This window comes from Silene latifolia, chromosome 10 (assembly GCF_048544455.1).
Source record: "Silene latifolia isolate original U9 population chromosome 10, ASM4854445v1, whole genome shotgun sequence".
NCBI lineage: Eukaryota > Viridiplantae > Streptophyta > Magnoliopsida > Caryophyllales > Caryophyllaceae > Silene > Silene latifolia.
The window spans coordinates 56,585,721-56,606,184 of NC_133535.1; the positions used below are offsets into that span (position 1 = coordinate 56,585,721).

A 20,464-nucleotide genomic window follows, 5' to 3' on the forward strand; every position below is an offset into this window, starting at 1 on the left:
AACAAATCTAGCAATTTTTTGTTGCGGTTTTTCATTCATTTCACATTGTAAAGTGAGTTGCTCAAAATCTCTAATATAAGACTCAAGGGGTTGTTGGTCTTGTTTAAGTGTGGTGAGTTTAATGAACAAGTCTTGAGTGTATTATTTAGGCACAAATTTCTCATTAAGCTTCTTTCTCAACTTTAACCAAGACTTAATGGGTTCCTTACCATCTCTTTTTCTTTGGTTCTTTAAGTTCTCATACCAAAGTGAAGCATATCCTTTAAGTTTTAAGATGGCAAATTTAAAAGACTTAGCATCCGAATATGATTTATATTCAAAGACTCTTTCAATAGTTGTAAGACAATCTATTAAGTCTTCGGGATTTAAACTACCATGAAAGTCTGGAATTTCTACCTTTAAGTCTTTAGGATGCTTGATACAGGAGAAGCATGGGTCTATCTTGAAAACGCAAGTTCGTGTCACTCTTGACATTTCAGATTCATTCACTTGGTTTAAAAGTTAAATATCTCTCAAACTATGGCTATTTTTGGTGTGACAAAATTAGGGATCATCTTACGAAGCTCTTCCGTGGTTAGAGCTCGTTATTGAGGACACTCATTAGCTATGTGTCCATAGCCTTGACACTTGAAATATCGCCTCATAGAACTTGTATTCTTAGGCTCCATAGCAATTGTTTTCCCTTTGTCTTTAGGATCTTCTATTTGAACTTCCTTAGGCTTGCTAAATTCTGGCTCCGAATAAGAACTTGAATCTAAATTTGATCCTCTTGAATAGGCATAGGATTTCCTTGCTTTATCATGCTTTTCAAACATTAGAGCCAATCTACAAACATCATCAAACCCATCATAATTCTGAACTTCGACTCTAGTAGCAATTGATGGCGTAAGTCCTTTGATGAATCTTGCAACTCTAAGCACTTCCTTTTCTTCAAGATCACAAACAATCGTCATCCTTTCGAATTCTTTAACATAATCGGCCAGGAACAGATTTTCTTGCGATAAAGATTGCAACTTTAGGTAATTTTCTTGCTCATAGTCTCTTGGTAAAAATCTCCTTATAAGATGTTTCTTTAGTTTCTCCCAAGTATCAATCTTGCTTTTCTTATCTCGCTTTCTCTGCTTTTTCAAATTTTCATACCACAATGATGCATATTTAATGAGTTTTAGAATAGCAACCCTGAATTGTTTATGCTCATCGTACTCCTTGTACTCAAAAACTCGTTTAGCTTGCCTAATCCAATCGAAAAACTTTTCGGGATCCAAATCTCCATTGAAATCAGGTATGTCAAGCTTTAGACCTCGATCATCATGGTTCTTGTTATCCTTTTTAGGCTTGGAAATCGCATCATCCGAATCTGATCCACGAGACCTACTACGACTTGGACTTCGTTCTCTACCTCGTCCAACTGGAAGGTTCTTCATCATATACTTTAGCTCGGCCATAGCTTGTTTCATCTCGTCTAACTGTTCTTGAAGTGTGCTTGTACCATCATCGGTACCCTTGCTGGAATCGGCATCTCCTGGCATCTTCACTTCCCAAGATTAACTTGTTAAAAAACAAATTAATAACTTTGCTGTGGTAACCAATTTGATGTAAAATCTGGTCGATTTTAGGTGTAGAACAGTACGTTTGACTGTTCATTTTATGTTGTAAAATACGCAGCGGAAAATTAAACTGTTGAGTTGAGTTTATCATATTTCACATGTGTTGCCATGTCTCAAAGAAAGCTCAAACAATTTTTGAAGGAGTTGGAGGAATTTGAGCAAGAATTCTTCTTGAAGGAAATGCAAAAGAGAATTGACCGTATTTCATCCAATTTAGAAAACTTGGAAGGTTTACTTTTTCGATCTTGTGAAAGAGAGAAAGAAGAGGAAAATATTGAGGCTTTCAATGTTGATCATGAAGAAAAAGAGAAAGTAGAAGATGTGATTGAAGATCAACTATTTTATTTCCATGAGGAATGTCATATAGAAAATACATCATTATTTGATCCTAACCAACCGGCTATTTTTGATGAAGAATTTGAAGAAGTTTGTGATGTAGCTCACGTGGAAGAAAGTGATCATACAAGTGATTACGATGCAAATCAAGATGATCTTAATCTTATGTCAATCTTGGGTGAGGAATTTATATATGATAAAGTTTGTTTGGATTCTCATATTAAAGAATCTTATCAATTGCCACTTGATAAATCCATTGATAAGAAACTATATGGTGGGAATTCTTATTTCTTGTTGGATTTAATTCTTATGGTTGCTCATGATAATCTTGTTGTTTCAAGCAACTACTATTTGAATTTTGTTATAATTGTGCATGGAGGGTGGTGGGGTGGAAGGCAGAAGAAAGGAAACCACAAGAGAAAAAGGCACAAACCCAAGAAGATTTTCGCTTATGAGGCTTGTTGCAACTACAAGTCAAACAAGCTTACAAGATTTGTGATTGATCCTGGAGGGTCTGATGATGAAAATTCTATACTTCAAGATTTTGAAGATTCTAGGACGAATCGTTTTGAAGAAAGGGAGAATGATACAGGAGAAGCATGGGTCTATGTTGAAAACGCAAGTTTGTGTCACTCTTGACATTTTAGATTCATTCACTTGGTTTAAAAGTTAAATATCTCTCAAACTATGGCTATTTTTGGTGTGATTTTTATTGGAGATGAAAGTACATGATGTTAGCTTTCCAACAAGTTGTCATACACCTTATTTGGTTAAGTAAAGAAGGAGATATGATCGTTTTAAGTTGAGCTGTCCAACATGTACGCGGGTGACAACTGACTCAACTTTACTTCCCTAAATCGAGTCTTATTATTAGTTTCCTTATTTTATTTTTCCTAATAAGTTTAAGGTAGTGTTGTTTATTTCGTTGTTGTTTATTTCCTAATTTTAGTACGTTGTAATAAGGCAATTTTGCTAATTCTCTAAGGGTCGAGTTTAGGAAAGTTGTTTTTAGGCAGTTTTAGGAGTCCTCTTAGTCGGCCTACTCTACTATAAATAGAGGGCTTTGTAATCAGTTTTAATCAATTGAATGAGAGAGTTAATTCCAGTTTTATACTTGTGTGTGCTTATTGCTTGCGAGTTATAAGTATTTAATTTTCTTCCTTGCGAGGTTGAGAGTTGAGTGTGAGTCTATCCTTGCGAGGTGAGAGTCATACAAACCAGATGTGAGTTGTTACAAATTTCTTGCGAGGAAGGAGTGCAATTCAGTTCATATCCTAGTTTTAGTTGAGGGGTCTTGCGATATTTTCACAACTAATTCATATCCTTTTATATATCGTTTTTACTTCTGCTGCAAAATTATCTCTGAAAAGTTAAAATCGTGGTTATTTTACATCAATTCACCTAATGATAAGCTTCAACCAAGGAATCCTCAAAATCCGATTGCAAGCCGTCCTCCATGTGGTCAGGCTCTCAGCCCCTTGCTCTAAACTCTCGGCCATGCCCTTTTCCACGGCGGGGTGGTGGTTGTCCTCCGTTTCATGGTGGTGTTGGAACAATGGTCATCAAGGTTGTTATGGATTCCAAGATTAAATCCACATTTGTTGTTAATCGGTCTACTTTGGTTTCAAGACCGAGTATTCGTTCCTCACTTGTTTCACCCATTAGGCTGTTTTTTTTGTGTGTTTTTTGAATGTAGTTAGGGGAATGGACTCACAAAACTAAACCAAAGCTCTGATTACCAAGTTGGAGTGATACCTCTAACTCGACAAATTAAGCGGAAAACTAAAGTAACGAGCCTAAGTTTACATAAAACAAACTTTTTGTTTTCGGCGTGTCCTTGTGGGACGTTTTGATGATATGTCTAGACCCGAACACAAATCAATAGGAATAGACTCAATAATTCAAAGCACACAAGCAAATGAACTATCAACCCCAAGCACAAAGCAATGGAGATCTTCAAGCACAAAGCAAAGAATAGATTTAATGAAGAAAACTCTTGGTTTCTTACTTCGTTTTTAACTTAAGCAAATATGAGTTTTAAAGTTGGGAACTTGTCTTATATATAGGCCATGTCCTTCTAATCCTAACCATACAATTTACATCAAATGATTAGAAAAAGATAAGCAATAAACGATGGAAAATAACGAGGACAAAAGCCCTAGGCAGCCGTGTGCCTTTAACAACAAGAACAATCCAAATGTTCTTCTCTAGGTCTTACATAAATCTTACAACAATAGGGACATAAGAGCTATCTAGAGAATACAAAATTGGAGCTTTCTTTGGTCAAGATTCCAGCTGAAATAATCCCTTGAGAGGAGCCCCGAAAGCCCTTACACAAATGTAAGAGTGAAAGCGACATTTGTACCTTCCTTGAAAGCGACATTTGATCTTCATTTAAAAATGATAAAATAGCCTCTTTGGACTGTTTTGGCCGGGCAAAGGTGTCTTATTTTGTCCTAGGATTGTCTTGTTTTATTTACTAGAAAGGATAAGACCATTTGGAAGGGAACTAAGGTCGATTGTTGAAAACTGATAAACTTGTTACTCGGTTTTCTCTTGTGATTTTACCTTTGCTCGAATCCTTATTTAAAATAAAAGTCCCTACGCAAAAAATCTCAAAATTCACTATAGAATTGAGATGTGACAAAAATTACCATGTCTTCTTAAACGGATTTTGAGTTAGACCTCAAATTTGACCAAGGACCCAATCTGTGGCCTAACTCGGCTTCCTTTCCCGTTTTTGTTGGAGTATGTGTCCTCGACAATAATGCGATCACATGTTTAAATCTCATAATAAGAATGTATGAGGGAAAGTAATATTTTATTGTCAACTGATCCACATTAATCGGTAATGATTGGCTGGCTAGAGTTTGACATTACTGTCATATGACAGTGGTGATCTGTTGATCCCCTAAGGTCAGACCTCTAGGGTAACACTCTTAATTGATTAATTAATTAATTGTATGTTAATACAAGTTAATTAATTCCTTAAAATTGAGCGAATGATTTTATGAGTGAGAATTCGTATCTTATTGTAATTCGATTAAGATTCGTTCTAAGTAATGTAAAATTGTTTTATTACTTAGGTTTTATTATTGTTTATGAAACAATTAAAATAAGAATGGATGATTTATTATAAATACAAGTTGCTGTGATTTATAATTCCATGACCCATTTTGAGTACATGTAATCATGAATTACTAGTTAATTTTTGTATGTGATTTATTTGGTTTATATAATTATTTTTAATAAGTTAAAAATGCATTATTAAATAACATGTCTAGTGACATGTCCAATATGTCACACTACACAAATTGACATATGACAAACTTAAAATGGACCATTTTAAGTCCATGGGTGCCGTGTAAATAGAGGGATAGGGTAGGTTTAGGATTTAATTTGTTGCTCTAATTGAGAATTAAGCATAATGATTATGTCTCATATAGACCTAAACCTAGCCCTACACCCTACACCTTGAGAAGAACAATCTTGAGCATGTATTGGGCTTTCTTCCTCATGCTACCCGGCCACCCATATGAATAAGGAGAGTTTCTCTTCTTATTATCATCATTCTTTCTTACATATTATCATATTTGATAATTTACAAAATTCTCTCTAATTGTTGAGAACACACAAGAAAGAATATCTCACAAAATCTCTAATATTACCAAAACATTACTAGTAGTAGTAAATAATAATATTAGTAGTTATTTTAAGATACATATACTAATTTCTAGTATTCAAATTAGTATTTGTTTAAGAGGGTTATCTTGGTACAAATCCTTGAGGAGTATATTCTAATATTGGATCTAAGTTCTTCCTTGGAGAACTAGAATTAGTATAACCATTCGGCCCTCATTGTAAGTAGATCGTTTTCTTCTTACTTTGTATTAAATTTTTTATGCATGCATAAGATCTAGTTAGTTTTTGACTAAACCAAATTTATATAGTTATTAGAAGTGTCTAATTAGAGGTTAATGAATTTCAATTGGTATCAGAGCAATGGTTGTTTCATGCATAATCGATTTATAGTTTTTTCGAGTTATTTGTAACTTAAATAAAACTAATATTTTGTGATTTATGAAGATAAAGGCCACGAAATTTTTGCCTAATTGACATTTAGGTCCTAATTTGATTTTAGGTCATTTTGATGATTTATGGTATTTTATTGCTCATTAATTTAATTTTTAGTATTTTTATTACATTTTAATTAGTAAAATGACTTTTAAAATACTAAAACTAGTTAGACTATGATTCTGACCTTTAAATTTTTACACGATCTCACATGCATATTTTAATTACTTTATGTCAAATTTTATATTAAAGTGTTTTATATTGCATGATTTATGATTTCTACATGATAAAAATGGATTAAATGGAGGTATTTTGGTTAAAATTAGTTAGACTTCGTTTCTGCCCATGAAATTTTAGTATGTTGTCACATGCAATATTTACACACTGTATGTAAATTGTGAGGTAAAATGGTTTTATTTTGCATGATTTATGATTTTTAGATGTAAAAATCACATAAATAGTGACTATTTTAGCAAAAATAGCTAAAATGAATTTTATGGCATGAAATTTTTTTCCAATGTTGTATATATGATATGAACATCAGATCTAAAGTTTCATATCAAATTTCGTTTGATTTGGGTGATTATTGATTTTTATATAATAAAATTGAAAAACATCAACTTTAATGGTCATAATTGTATATTCGATTTTTGGGGCTTGAAAATTTGTCATTTCCAGGTTCTTGATATTTATATAGCATAATCAAAATTTTAATTTTAATTTTTCATAATTTTTATGTTTAATTTTGAATTAAAAGGTTAAAGTTATGTATTATGCGATTTAATTGTGAAATAAATTAAAAATATCCTATGGGCAAATTTTATTAAAATTTTGGAATGTTGAGAATTTTCCAGAATATACAAACTTATGATTTTGAAATTTTCGAATTTTTATGACTTATTGGGAATTATTTCCTTATTCATATGATTAAAAGATGTTTAATGGGCAATAATAGAATATCAAGTTGAATTATTGTCAAATATTTAGTGAAGACTAAATTTTTAAGTCCTAAATAGGTTGGGGTAATTAACTTGGACATAAATTTAATTTATGTCCAAGTTGTGTGATCTTAATAAGTCAATAATCGCATTTATCCATAAAACCGGACCAAATATACGATATTAGCTTAAATAGGTCGATTTGGCACATCACATGGCATGTTTCATAAATATATTAATGCTGCATTTTTAGTATGAATGTCATGTTTTATTTTATGTAATTTTGAATTATGTAATTTGTACTTAGTATGGCCTTAGATTTTAATTGATATTTCCCGAAATGAATGTGGATATCGATTCAGTTGTAATTATTTTTTATCTCGTATCACTTTTATTTTATTTTTGTTTTTCTTTTTAGGGTTTTTTGATAACTGCTACCATAAGTAAACCACTTTTTGAGAACTGCTACCAATGTAAAAAAAGTTTAAAAAATGCTACCATAATCCTTGGTTCGGTTAAAAACCAATACCAATTAGCACCGAAGCCCAATTTTTGACTTGAAAAGACAAAAATACCCTTCTTTAACCTTCCCCCTTTCTTACCCATTCATAAAACACAAGTTTCAACCTAACTATTCAATTTCATCACTAATACTCTATCAAATTCCTTCATCCAAAATAAAATTCACTTGTCATTCTCTTAATTATTTGAAGATTTCACCTAAAATACCTAGATTATTTTATCTACCCATCTTTGAATCATCATCCCTTTGTTTACCCAGCCAACTAAAAGCCAATCAACTTACCTTTTTTCAATTAATTTGGGGAAATCCAAATCTAACCTGATTAAGCTTCACAAATTTGATAAATATCATATTATATACCCAGATTAGTAATTGTATTTGTCAGCCCCTCCATTTATTTTTCTTCATCATATCCCCATTGGAGTACCTTCTTCTCCAACATCAACTGAGTAATTATATTTTTTTTGCCACTCTAATTGTTCTTCACCATACCAACTAAATTAACCACAACCATATTTAGTTGCCTTGTAATTTCTCTCTAAACATGAATCCTTCAACATAGCTACAAAGATCCGAAAAAACCCAGATTTTTATCGAATAAGACATGAATGGTAACCCTAATTTGAAAACATTAAAATTTATCACAAATTGAAGTGAAAGGTTAAGAACTTACCCCCATGAAATAGATTAAAGGAGAGAGAATGAGAATAGATTAAATGGGATAGAATGAGATAGAAGAAACAAAGATGAAGATAGAAGAAAGATTAATGGAGTAGAAGATAAATCTAAAAGAAGAATTGTAAGGAGGGGAAAGGGGCAAAATAGGAAAAAGAAATATGACTTAATCTAAGGATTAAAATGAATGGCTGAAATTCATTCATTTTGCCTCGTTTATTGAATTGGTACTGAATTTTAACCGAACCAAGAATTATGGTAGCAATTTTCAAACTTTTTTTACCTTGGTAGCAGTTCTCAAAAAGTGGTTTACTTGTGGTAGCAGTTATCAAAAAACCCTTCTTTTTATAATGTATAAAGTAGAAAAGTTATTTAATTTATTTATCCCGGAGTTCCTTGAAGACGGTGCCATTCAGGAAGGCGTTCCGACAAAGACGGTGTTGCCTTGAACTGCGTGCCAAATGAAATTCAAGGGACCAAGGAGTTGGTTTCCGAATTTGTAAATAGTTTATTAAATTTACTATTTTAGGAATGCCATACTAGGATTTTATTGCTTTGCTTTGCATTTATTTTATATGTTTGCATACATAGCCAAATCGCCATAACTACACATGCATATCATATTTTATCGAGTCATCAACCGTGTCAATTATAATTATCGTAGTTCACCGCTTTAGTTCACTTAAAACTAGATAGATAATAAATTGACAAGACCTATCACTAAATAATAATTGAGAATTAGCCTTACCAAATAGTAGAACCATGAGTCCCAATTTCATAAGGAAGTAGGCTCGACTCATCGGGGTGCTAAACTTGTTACGTTGGGTAAGTGGGTAGTAAATTGTTATTACATCGAAATTTGGATTGAGCTCAACGGAAGTATTCGCGACCGTAGCCGCATGTGTTCTGGGCTTAAGATAAATATTAAAGTACTTTTATCGACCGAGAGTTCTGGAAGTAGAATCGATTAAAGAGTTAATCCATCGAGTTATATTGATTAGGGATGAATCGGCTCACCGTGCCCGAGTTAATATGAACTTGGATCTCGGAATCATTTATAATAGTTGGGTAGAGGTCACTATATAAATGCTTAAAACTTGTTTAAAATGTTTACAACTATTATCAAAACGATAAATGTTTATTAATTCCTTCACTTCCTATTTTGTAGTCAAAGTTATTTTCTCAATTGCAATGACAACTTCAAATTCATCCGCAAACACTGGCTCGACCACTCTCACCAATGTTTCTTGGCTCCGATCCTTCATGGATCGATGTAAATTAGAAAAGAATGGGCCTAACTTTGCCGATTGGGACGCTCAACTCCGTTTGGCCGCGGAGGGTGACGACAAGCTTCGTTACCTCACCGAGGCCTCTCCCGCCATACCTACCGCTAGGTCTACCCCCGCCGCTAGGCAAGCCTATGAGACTTACCAAAAGGAGTCGGCCGCGATCAAAAATGTGTTGATCTTCTCTATGGAGGCCGATCTCCAAAGGAGTGCTATAAAGATTAGCACCGCATATGAGATCTATATGAAGCTTGTGACCATGTTTTCATAAGCTCCAAGGATCATACAATATGAAGCGGCATCCGCATTTTTCGATCTCAATATTAAGGAGGGCCAAAAAGTTAGCCCTCATGTGCTCAAGTTGATGGAGCATGTTGAGTCTTTAAAAATGCAAAAGGTAGAAATTCGCGAGGAACTTATCATTGACCGATTTCTTCATTCCTTGAACATGGTTAAGGCATATGTACAATTCCGGGTTAATTTTAATATGCAAAACTTGAAAGTTTACCTCGATGAATTGCACAAAATGCTTGCGCAAGCCGAGAGGGACATGGTGCTAAATGTTAACACCACCAAGGATGTGCTCAACTTTAATCAAAAGAGCAAAGGGAAATATAAGAAAAGTGGCAATAAGGGAAAGAAGCTAACTCCTAACAAGGGCAAAGGAAAGGCTTTTGAAGCTAGCTCCTCTAAGTCCAAAAAGGGTGCCTCCTCCGAGGACAAATGCCACTATTGTAATTGTGTTGGGCATTGGAAGATGAATTGTCTGAAATATCTTGGCGATATCAAAGCTGGAAAGATTGTTCCAGTAGGTAAATAACTATCCCTATCTTTTGTTTCGATCTCAACTTTGGTATTTAGATACAAGTTGTGATGATTACCCTTTTTATTGTACTTAGGGAATCCAAGCAAGGACAAAGGCAAAGATAAGAAAGCCTAAAATATCTTGAGGGAAGCTATATGTAGCCGCCCATGGTGCTAAATCTATGGAAGCTTGGCCTTATTTTGCTTTGTCTTTATTATCGTGTTTTGAAATTTTAGAACTCTTTTAATTTTCTCGTTCGACTTGGAAATTTGTTTGTTTCCTTTAGAACAATGGTTGTATTTTGGATATTGGTGACTTGGTTTGCAACCCAAGTCACTCACCTTATCGTATCGTTTGTTCTAAAATTTGTCATCATACACTGCTTGCATCTAGAAACATTAAGATTTTATCAAGTTAAATTGATCATTAGACAATATAATGATCGAATCATTATATGTCCATAAGCTATGAATTCGGTTCTCCTTATGCCATTGTGACTAAAGTCACAACTTACTTATGTAAGATCAATTATGAAGTTATGTTGAGTTATTGAACTCACATTAGGGAACGTTACCAACCTTATTTGATACACATATAAAAATTAAAACATATAGTCTACATTATCTTTTCAATATGTCTCAAATAGATCTCTATAGGTTGACATGTGAAATGTTTTCCTCCTTCACCATCATTATTTGTGGCTCAAAAGCTATCTTTGGAGAAATTTAGTGTATTTTTCCTAAAGATAGAGTGGGAGTAAATTTAGCTACAAACCTTGACCAGATGGAATCTACGTGAGGAGACCAAAAGAAGATGTTCTTAGGTGTGGGATCTACGTGAGAAGGCCAAAAGAAGATGTTCTTAGGCTAGACTCTTGACGTGAGGAGACCAAATGAAAGCGTTCTTAAGAAAACTTGAGACTTATGAAAAGACAAAAGAATATGTTCTTGGAAAATAAGATTTTGATCTATGAAGTGGATATACCTAGAGATTTTAAAATTCGACATTTTACTTAAGAGCCTTATGAAACCAAAATAGGTATCTATGCAAGTAAATGGATTTATTTGGGATTGTTGAGACCAATCCAAAGTAAATAGAAATTTATGATTAAGAGTTGTATAGAGAGGCATGTCGATGTCTACAAAAGCTATGTTAATTAGTAACTAAGAAAAAGATTCAAATTATTGCTATACCTCATTATGAAAATAAGTAAGGTATTAAAACCACTTTCCAAATGGGTATTTAGAAAGGGATATGTGAATGACATATATGTATAGTTTGAACTAATACTTAGAAAAGCAATGACCATTCCAAATCATGTAATGTTTCGAATGAGTTGTCAAAAACGAAACATGTGTACACATGGAATTGAGTGGGACTCAGTGACAGTCATGTTTAGACATGAAGTTGAGTGGGAGCAGTCATCCTTCATGAATTGCATAACTTATTACTCATTGAGAATTACGTGCAAATACTGTCTTTTATAAAGAAGTATTTAGGTTTTCAATTCTGGATGAAATTAGACATTATGCAAATCTATTATAACATGGGATGTTGGATTGGCACTTAGATAAGTATCTTATGTTAATAATGATCCTTGATCTTAAAGATATCAATAAGTTAAGTAAGTTATTCATATCGATGAATATAGAATTACCATGAGAGAGTCATGGTTATTTACTGAACCTAAGAACTATTGTCTACATGAAATCGATTACTAATGTTTTCGCCATTAGAATAATCATGTATGCCATAATGCACATGTCCTAGATGAATCACATGCTTGGAGCATGATAAGTCAATAACAAGTTAACCCATATGAGAGTCATTGGTAAGCCTTAAGGAACCATGATGAATTCTCAAGGAGAACTAATGGTCTGTTCTGGAGTTTGGAAGAATACTAAGTTGTGTGTTAAATGTACCGACCCGGATTATAAAACAAAGAAAAAACGTATAGTAAAGTAAATATCAGAGTATAATACTGATAAAAAGGTCAAGGTGGCGGAAACACCTGACCAATCTGGTTCGTTACTAAATCCAAAACCAAACTATTACATTATTCAAGGTTCTAAAAAAACATAAAAGCAAACTCCTATTTTATTATTCGTCTCGCCCCTCGATGCATCCCAAACAACGTCATCCAAACAACGACGAGCATTCAACCTGCGAATAAGGGTCAACAATCAGTCAGGAGTAACTAGATGCTCTCCCAGTCATATTTACAACAATTGAATATAATTAAAAATCATTAACAATTGAAAGGCATAAAGAGTAAACATGTGAGATCATTTATTTTTATGAAAACCCAACACAGCTTACCATGACTTTATCAACCTTAGACGAATGCAATCATGCAAACCTAGACCATATGCAGCCACTAGACCATGAACACTTACAAGACTAGTAGCGACAAACGACCCACAACAACTTAAGGCACAAAGCTAGCATTAAAGCATAGCAAACACGGTGACACATGATCCACAACAACTAAAGGCACAAAGCTAGCAACAAAGCATAGCTAATAGAGCGAACGCCCATTAGAGCGTATAACCACTGCCTCTAACTTGCCAGAGTGTATAACAACTGCCTCTAACTTGCCAGAGCGTATAACCACTGCCTATATGTCTAAGACCTGGCCAGACTCTCGATGCAATAACTATACACTGAACGATACTCGGGGAACAGAGCGTATAACCACTGTCTCTGCCCAATCCCGAACATAGACCAAATAAATCCCGCATCAACGGATGGCTTTGGTTCATTCCGATAGCACATAACCGTAATCTATTCAAACTAGCCAACAAACAAATGCACAGTATAACCGACTGTACTAACATGCGTGAACAACATCACGACTTAACCGATAGGATAGTTTAACCGACCATCCTACTTTTCATATGAATAGGAGTTACCAAATATATATGCAAACACAATGTCATATAATAACCGATCACAACACAACATGTGAGCAAGTATTAATCATTAATGTTATAATAACCGTAACCATAACATGAACTCAGGATGTGAGGTTATAGTAACCTTTACTATAACTTCAATACATATAACTTGAAGTTATACTTACCTCAACTATAACCTTGACACGAACTCAAAGTTATACTAGTTCCAACCATAAACTTGAGCCATAAGTCTCGGGGTTACGTTATTCTCAATTATAACTTAAACTCGTACTTCAATGTTATAGTAGCTTCAGCTATAACCTTGAATCATATTTCCAAGGTTATACCTCAAACAGCCACAACTAGAGTAACGACCCAAAGTTGTACTAACTTCAGCTATAACACTCGAATCATCATCAAGGTTATACTATCTTTAGCTATAACTTTGGAGAGCACTCTTGGCCGTCTATCATGTCGCCACTAGGGTTTATTCGTAAACCCTAACTGCGCTCATGATACCCATAATAAACATGTAAACAACACACGATATATAATTAAAACATTAAATCATATACAAACATGAAAAACATAATTAATCACGATAATAAACAATCAAATATGTACCAATCACACAAAACAATCACTAACTCATTTAATTACATCAATTGGCATAAACACAATTAAAAGAGAAACACCTAATTTTCTTTTTAGCAATTAATGAAAACCTCCATAAATAAAGCGACCAACATAGCCTTGTCTCCACCACGTGTAAACATCCCGAAAAGTGACACAAAATAAAAGCGCACCGAAACTCTTGAAATGCCATGAAAGGCTATTTTTCTTCTTCACCCATTAAAATAAGCGACCATAAAGGTAGGTATAAAGGTCCATACAAATAATTCTCATAAAAATATTTGAAGATAAATATGTTGTAGAGATAAGAGCAAGGATTGTGAAAATATAATTTGTGTATGAGTTTGGAAGAAGAAAAGATATTCAATAATGGAGTTAAGGGAGAAAAGAGAACTTGACGTGGTGCGGCACTTTGTACGTGAGAAAATAGGTTGAGCAACCTAATTGTGAGCTTAGGGTTTTCTTTTATAGGGGGATTAATTAATGGGCCTTGGGTCCATTAGCTCATACAATGGATTATCTAATTAGAAAACAGATTGGACCATATTAAAACCAAGGAGAGCTTATTATAGAAAAGAAATTATTAAATTAAAATAGTAAAATCGTACACGAACATTTTAACCCATTAAAAGTAGATTAAAACGAGAAATAATAAAATAGAGAATGAAGACGATAAATATAAATATTTCCAAAATACATCCTTATACTTCGAAATAATTAATTTAATAAAATACTTTTATAATAAAATATAATTATAAAATACGGGGTGTTACGTGTTAAAGGATACAGAAACTCAAGTTTCCGAACTCATTGGGATTTGTAAAAATCCTAGGCTGATTTTATTGATCTAAGGAGAAACTGATTAGAAAGGGTATTTTATTGTCAAACATTGCAAGATTCTACAAAATGAACCTAAGTACGTTGTGATTAGGTGGTGTACTTTAAAAACTACAAATAGTGTTGTTCACCGAAACCCACATCACAAGTTATATGATAATCACGAGAGCTTCTTTCAAGTTAAAGAGCCTGAGTCTAGTACAAAGTCTAGACATGTACTTAGTAAAATTCATGCTATAAGGGATAACATGAAATTGTAGGAAATCACAATTCATAAAGTTTGAACTCTTGGACACATGGTATGTTCACAAGGTAAACATTTATTACATTTGGCAAGTGTATAAATACACTTATGATTATAAGACATAGAGTAGTAATATGGTATTGACTACTCGTATGTGATAATCACATTTACCTTTGAGTTATCGTTAACTCATCTTGTAGTTTGTTACATCCAAATGTGTTTTTGAGACAATATTGAACCCCATTAAAGTGAACTGGATTAACATAGTATTCGCCCCTAGTTACTTATATAAGGTGACATATCGAAGTAACTAGAGTGTGATGCGATTGATGGCGAGTTCAAGTGCCATATAGTCATGAGAGATGACTAGTCGATCAGATAGGCCGACTGTGAGGGACACTCTGTCGGACTTATGACCGCTTATGGAGTTCTAGAAATTTTTATAGCCTGGTCGTGGCGAGATCTAATATAGTATTCTTATGAGTCGATTCTTTGACTAAAGACTGTTCGCCTAAGATGGCACAGTTTCAGAGTGACTTTGATTTATGTTCTACAACCTTCGTAATTGGGGTCAAATGGCATGTCTTGGGTCATTATGAGCTGTGGCTATTCGAAGGGAAGAGTGCAATAGGAATTGTCCATCCCTGTCAGGGTTATCTTATATCTCAAGGCCACTCAAGGAGTAATGAATTGGAAATGCGTGGCCACGCTCAGAAGGTATCTACGGTGGATAATTCCGGTCAGACAGTTATTCTCCAGAACAAGGAAACCACTCATGATATTATGAAATGCAAGTACGACCTGTAAGACACCTTGCATTGAGTGGGAGATAGTAATAGGACAAGAGAATTGGTGACGCACACTTGTCGCGGACAAGTGGGAGATTGTTGGAGTATGTGTCCTCGACAATAATGTGATCACATGTTCAAATCTCATAATAAGAATGCATGAGGGAAAGTAATATTTTATTATCAACTGATCCACATTAATCGGTAATGATTGGCTGGCTACAGTTTGACTGTCGTATGACGGTGGTGATCAGTTGATCCCTTAAGGTCATACCTCTAGGGTAACACTCTTAATTGATTAATTAATTAATTGCATGTTGATACAAGTTAATTAATTCCTTAAAATTGAACGAATGATTTTATGAGTGAGAATTTGTATCTTATTGTAATTCGATTAAATAAGCTTCGTTCTAAGTAATGTAAAATTGTTTTATTACTTAGGTTTTATTATTGTTTATGAAACAATTAAAATAAGAATGGATGATTTATTATAAATACAAGTTGTTGTGATTTATAATTCCATGACCCATTTTGAGTACTTGTAATCATGAATTACTAGTTAATTTTTGTATGTGATTTATTTTGTTTGTATAATGATTTTTAATAAGTTAAAAATACATTCTTAAATAACATGTCTAGTAACAAGTCCAATATGTCACACTACACAAATTCACATATGACAAACTTAAAATGGACCATTTTAAGTCAATGGGTGCCATGTAAATAGAGGGATAGGGTAGGTTTAGGATTTAATTTGTTGCTCTAATTGAGAATTAAGCATAATGATTATGTCCCATATAGACCTAAACGTAGCCCTACACCCTACACCTTGAGAAGAACAATCTTGAGCATGTATTGGGCTTTCTTCCCCATGCTACCCGGCCACCCATATAAATAAGGAGAGTTTTCTCTTCTTATTATCATCATTCTTTCTTACATATTATCATATTTGATAATTTACAAAATTCTCTCTAATTGTTGAGAACACACAAGAAAGAATATCTCACAAAATCTCTAATATTACCAAAACATTACTAGTAGTAGTAAGTAATAATATTAGTAGTTATTTTAAGATACATATAGTAATTTCTAGTATTCAAATTAGTATTTGTTTAAGAGAGTTATATTGGTACAAATCCTTGAGGAGTAGATTCTAATATTGGATCTAAGTTCTTCCTTGGAGCAGTAGGATTTTCTTAAGAAGACTAATTTGGAAGGTGTCCAATTAGTATAACCATTTGGCCCTCATTGTAAGTATATCGTTTTATTCTTACTTTGTATTATTTTGTTATGCATGCATAAGATCTAGTTAGTTTTTGACTAAACTAAATTTATATATTTATTAGAAGTGTCTAATAAGAGGTTAATGAATCATTCAGTTTCATGGTCTGCTTCTTTTCTCACGATCAAGGTATTGCTTATAGACTTATGCCAATACCGAATATCCGGATGTTGGATATACAAGGCATTACAATTCCTAAATTTGGCCAATTCTCTTCCGGCAATTGCCTTCCATACGGGCTTGGCATCAAAATTGAGAGGTTTCTTGAAGAAATCCCAATGGTCATGAAGTCCAAATACCTTACAAAAATGATCCGTAATCATTCTCCTACTTTGGTTCTCAAGCCAAAACTCAACATATCTTCGAGTCTCAATCTTATACTCCCAAAAAGAACTAATGAATTACAAGGTGAGGGAGGGGTAAGTAAATTCATTCATCTCAAATAGGATAGATAACCCCATAGACTCGAAGAATGATTTTGTTTGATCAAGCACTCCCAATGTTTCCAAAGTATCTTGGCAAACAAGCTTTATGGCAATGACTTTATTTTTGGCAAGGGATTTGAATGCAATTCTATGCTCATTAGATAGAAAATTACCTCCAGATAGTCCTTGAGTTTCTCGACCTCCGGTAGTGTAGTAGCAACTTCCTCAATGGCCTCAACAGGCTCCCTAACTTGTTCTCTAGCTTCTTCCACCACTACCAAAGCCTTTGATGCTAGAAATTTTTGTCTTTTTGATAGATTTTGAGATTTTGATGCTTAAGTGTTTCCTTTTGTTATTGCCATGATGATTCCTCCTTGTAATTGATGTCAACAAACCTTTGATATGCTTGAATGCTCTTCCTTTCTTCCAACTTCAATCAATTTCTCAATCAATTTGGGGGTTTTCGAATTTGTCCTAACCCTAGAAATGTTTGATTGATTTTGGGAAGATTTTGATGTTTGAAGGACTAAATTTTGCGAAAGGAGCTATTTAAATTGAATTTGAGCAAGTTTGCAATGATTTTTGATGAATTTGGTTGAGTATTGTGGGTTTTTGATGATTTGGTTGAGTGTTGTAGTGAGGGAAATGTGTTTGTGTTTGTGTTTGTGTTTGTGTTTGTGAATGAAGAAGATAGAAATGAGGATTGAAGATGGAAATCCCGTGTTTTAAGTCTAACAGTAGGTAGGGACGCGTGAGCCAATATGGGGACAGGTGGATTCTGCTTCACGAATTTTCTTTGTTCTTTGTGGACGCCCGTCCTGACTTGGAGACGAGTGGGCTGAGCTCTAGGACGTCCGTCCTCCTTCCAGCTCGCTCGGATTGGAGTGCAACTCTTTTTTTCTTTGCTTTAATCCCAACGAGCTCAGGTCCACTCGTGGGGATCCCTTTCCCGCTACTTTATCATCATGCACTACACATTTAAAACATTTGGGAAGCCTCCCTCACTTGCTCTCGTGTCACAAAAATTCCTAAAACAAAACATATAAGATGCAATGCAAAGATAACGGAATGTAAAAATTAAATGAAATGCAAGTTAATAGGTTAGTATATTTACAAATGGTGGTTTAGGGAGGACTTGACCAAACTCTCCTTCATTTGAGAGATGTCAAGGTGGTAAATCAAGGGTGTTGTCGATGTTGCTCAACGCCTTGTAGAAGTAATCGAAGGCTTGTTCATTTTCATGGTATAAGTCTTGTGTAGACCTCGGCACATGGTTATCTTCATTAATGTAGGAATCTGAGTCAATGTGGTGACAAGGATCTACAAAGCCTTGATCTAGGATCATAGCATTTCCAATGTAAGGATTAATCAATCCGACAAACTCGTCATCCCATAGACCATATACTTCCTTTGCTTCTTCCCCCATTTTGAGAGGATTATGAGTTAGGAAGAGCAACTCATCTTTCTTGTTGTCATGGCCAATGAGGCCTTCATTGATACTTGTCATGATGGGTGAGCTTTTCAAGCTCTCATTCTTGTTATTAAAAATTCCATGCTCTCCGAATAGAGCCACTTCAATATCATCCACATCTTTCTTCCAATTGGACGGTGTTCCCTTGCCCTTCTTGCTAGGATTTTCCTCTTTGACTTGACCTTTGAATGGGGATTCCACTTTCTTCTTGTCACCTTCCCGGCAATAATGATCAACCATAAAGCATGGTTCAAGAAAGTTGGGAGCTCTCATAATCTTATCAAGATTAAAGGTTATTGTTTCATCACCAACTTCAAGTGTGAGCATCCCGTGCTTTACATCAGTCACGGCTTCGGCAGTGTGTAGGAATGGTCTTCCTAGAATAATTGGTATTTTGGAATCTTCCTCCATATCAACAATAACAAAGTCCACCTGATGCAGGAGCAATTGAAGAAAATGAAAATGAAGTCTTGATTAGTCGAAATGTAATTCACATTTCTGAAGGTTTCAAAATGGGCTTAAGTATCGTGAATATGATAACATGGAGAAGCAATGGAGACGGGTTGGTGTCGGTCTAACCAACCCGCAAACCGTTGCCTAGGTCGGTGCTGATGGTGGTGTCTAAGATTATTAGTTTCCTTATTTTTGCTTTCCTAATTCTAGTCAATAAATTTAAGGTAGTATTGTTATTTCCTTATTGTTTCTTTCCTAATCTTAGCAAGATTGTAATAAGGCAATTTGCCATACTATGGCTCGGTTTTCTTAATCGGTTTAGGACGATTTAGGGAAGCCTAGGGAAGGGAGGTCAGTTTCTATCTAGTATAAATAAGGGTCTTTTGTGTTCTGTTTTCACACACATTAAGTTTGAGAATTAATACAAGTTTTCTTGTTGCTTATTGCTTGCGAGCTTTGAGTGTTTTATTTCTTTCTTGCGAGCGAGAGATAGAGTGTGAGTTGATCCTTGCGAGGTAAGAGTCACAAAAAATAGTCTTGCGTTGCAATCAAGTTCCTTACGAGGGAGGAGAGAGTGATCACGTCATATCCTGTTTTTTTTCGTTCAAAAACATATAAAAATCAAATAAACAGTATAATTTTCCGCTGCGTACTTAACAACATAAACCGAACAGTCCTACATACTGTTCTAATCCTTAAAATCGACCATATTTTAAATCAAATTGGTTACCAGAGCAAGCTTATTAATTTGTTTCTTAACAAGTTAATCTTGGGAAGTGAAGATGCCAGGAGATGCCGATTCCAGCAAGGGTACCGGTGACGGTACAAGCACACTTCAAGAATAGTTAGACGAGATGAAACAAGCTATAGCCGAGCTAAAGTATATGATGAAGAACCTTCCAGTTGGACGAGGTAGAGAACGAAGTCCAAGTTGGAGTAGGTCTCGTGGATCAGATTTCTATGATGCGATTTCCAAGCCTAAAAAGGAGAACTAGAATGATGATGATCGAGGTCTAAAGCTTGACATACCTGATTTCAATAGAGATTTGGATCCCGAAAAGTTTAATTTTTGGATTGGATTAGGCAAGCTGAACGAGTTTTTGAGTACAAGGAGTACGATGCGCATAAACAATTCAAGGCAGCTATTCTAAAACTCACTAAATATGCATCATTGTGGTATGAAAACTTAA

The 20,464-nt window shown here is 34.4% G+C and overlaps 1 protein-coding gene across 1 annotated transcript; it reads right to left on the reverse strand.

Annotated features, from left to right (window-relative positions):
• Positions 1 to 584: 584 nt before the first annotated feature.
• On the reverse strand, positions 585 to 1,529 carry LOC141607609 (uncharacterized). The gene has a single exon (XM_074426959.1). The coding sequence runs from the start codon at positions 1,527 to 1,529 to the stop codon at positions 585 to 587; it is 945 nt and encodes a 314-aa protein (XP_074283060.1).
• Positions 1,530 to 20,464: the final 18,935 nt, after the last annotated feature.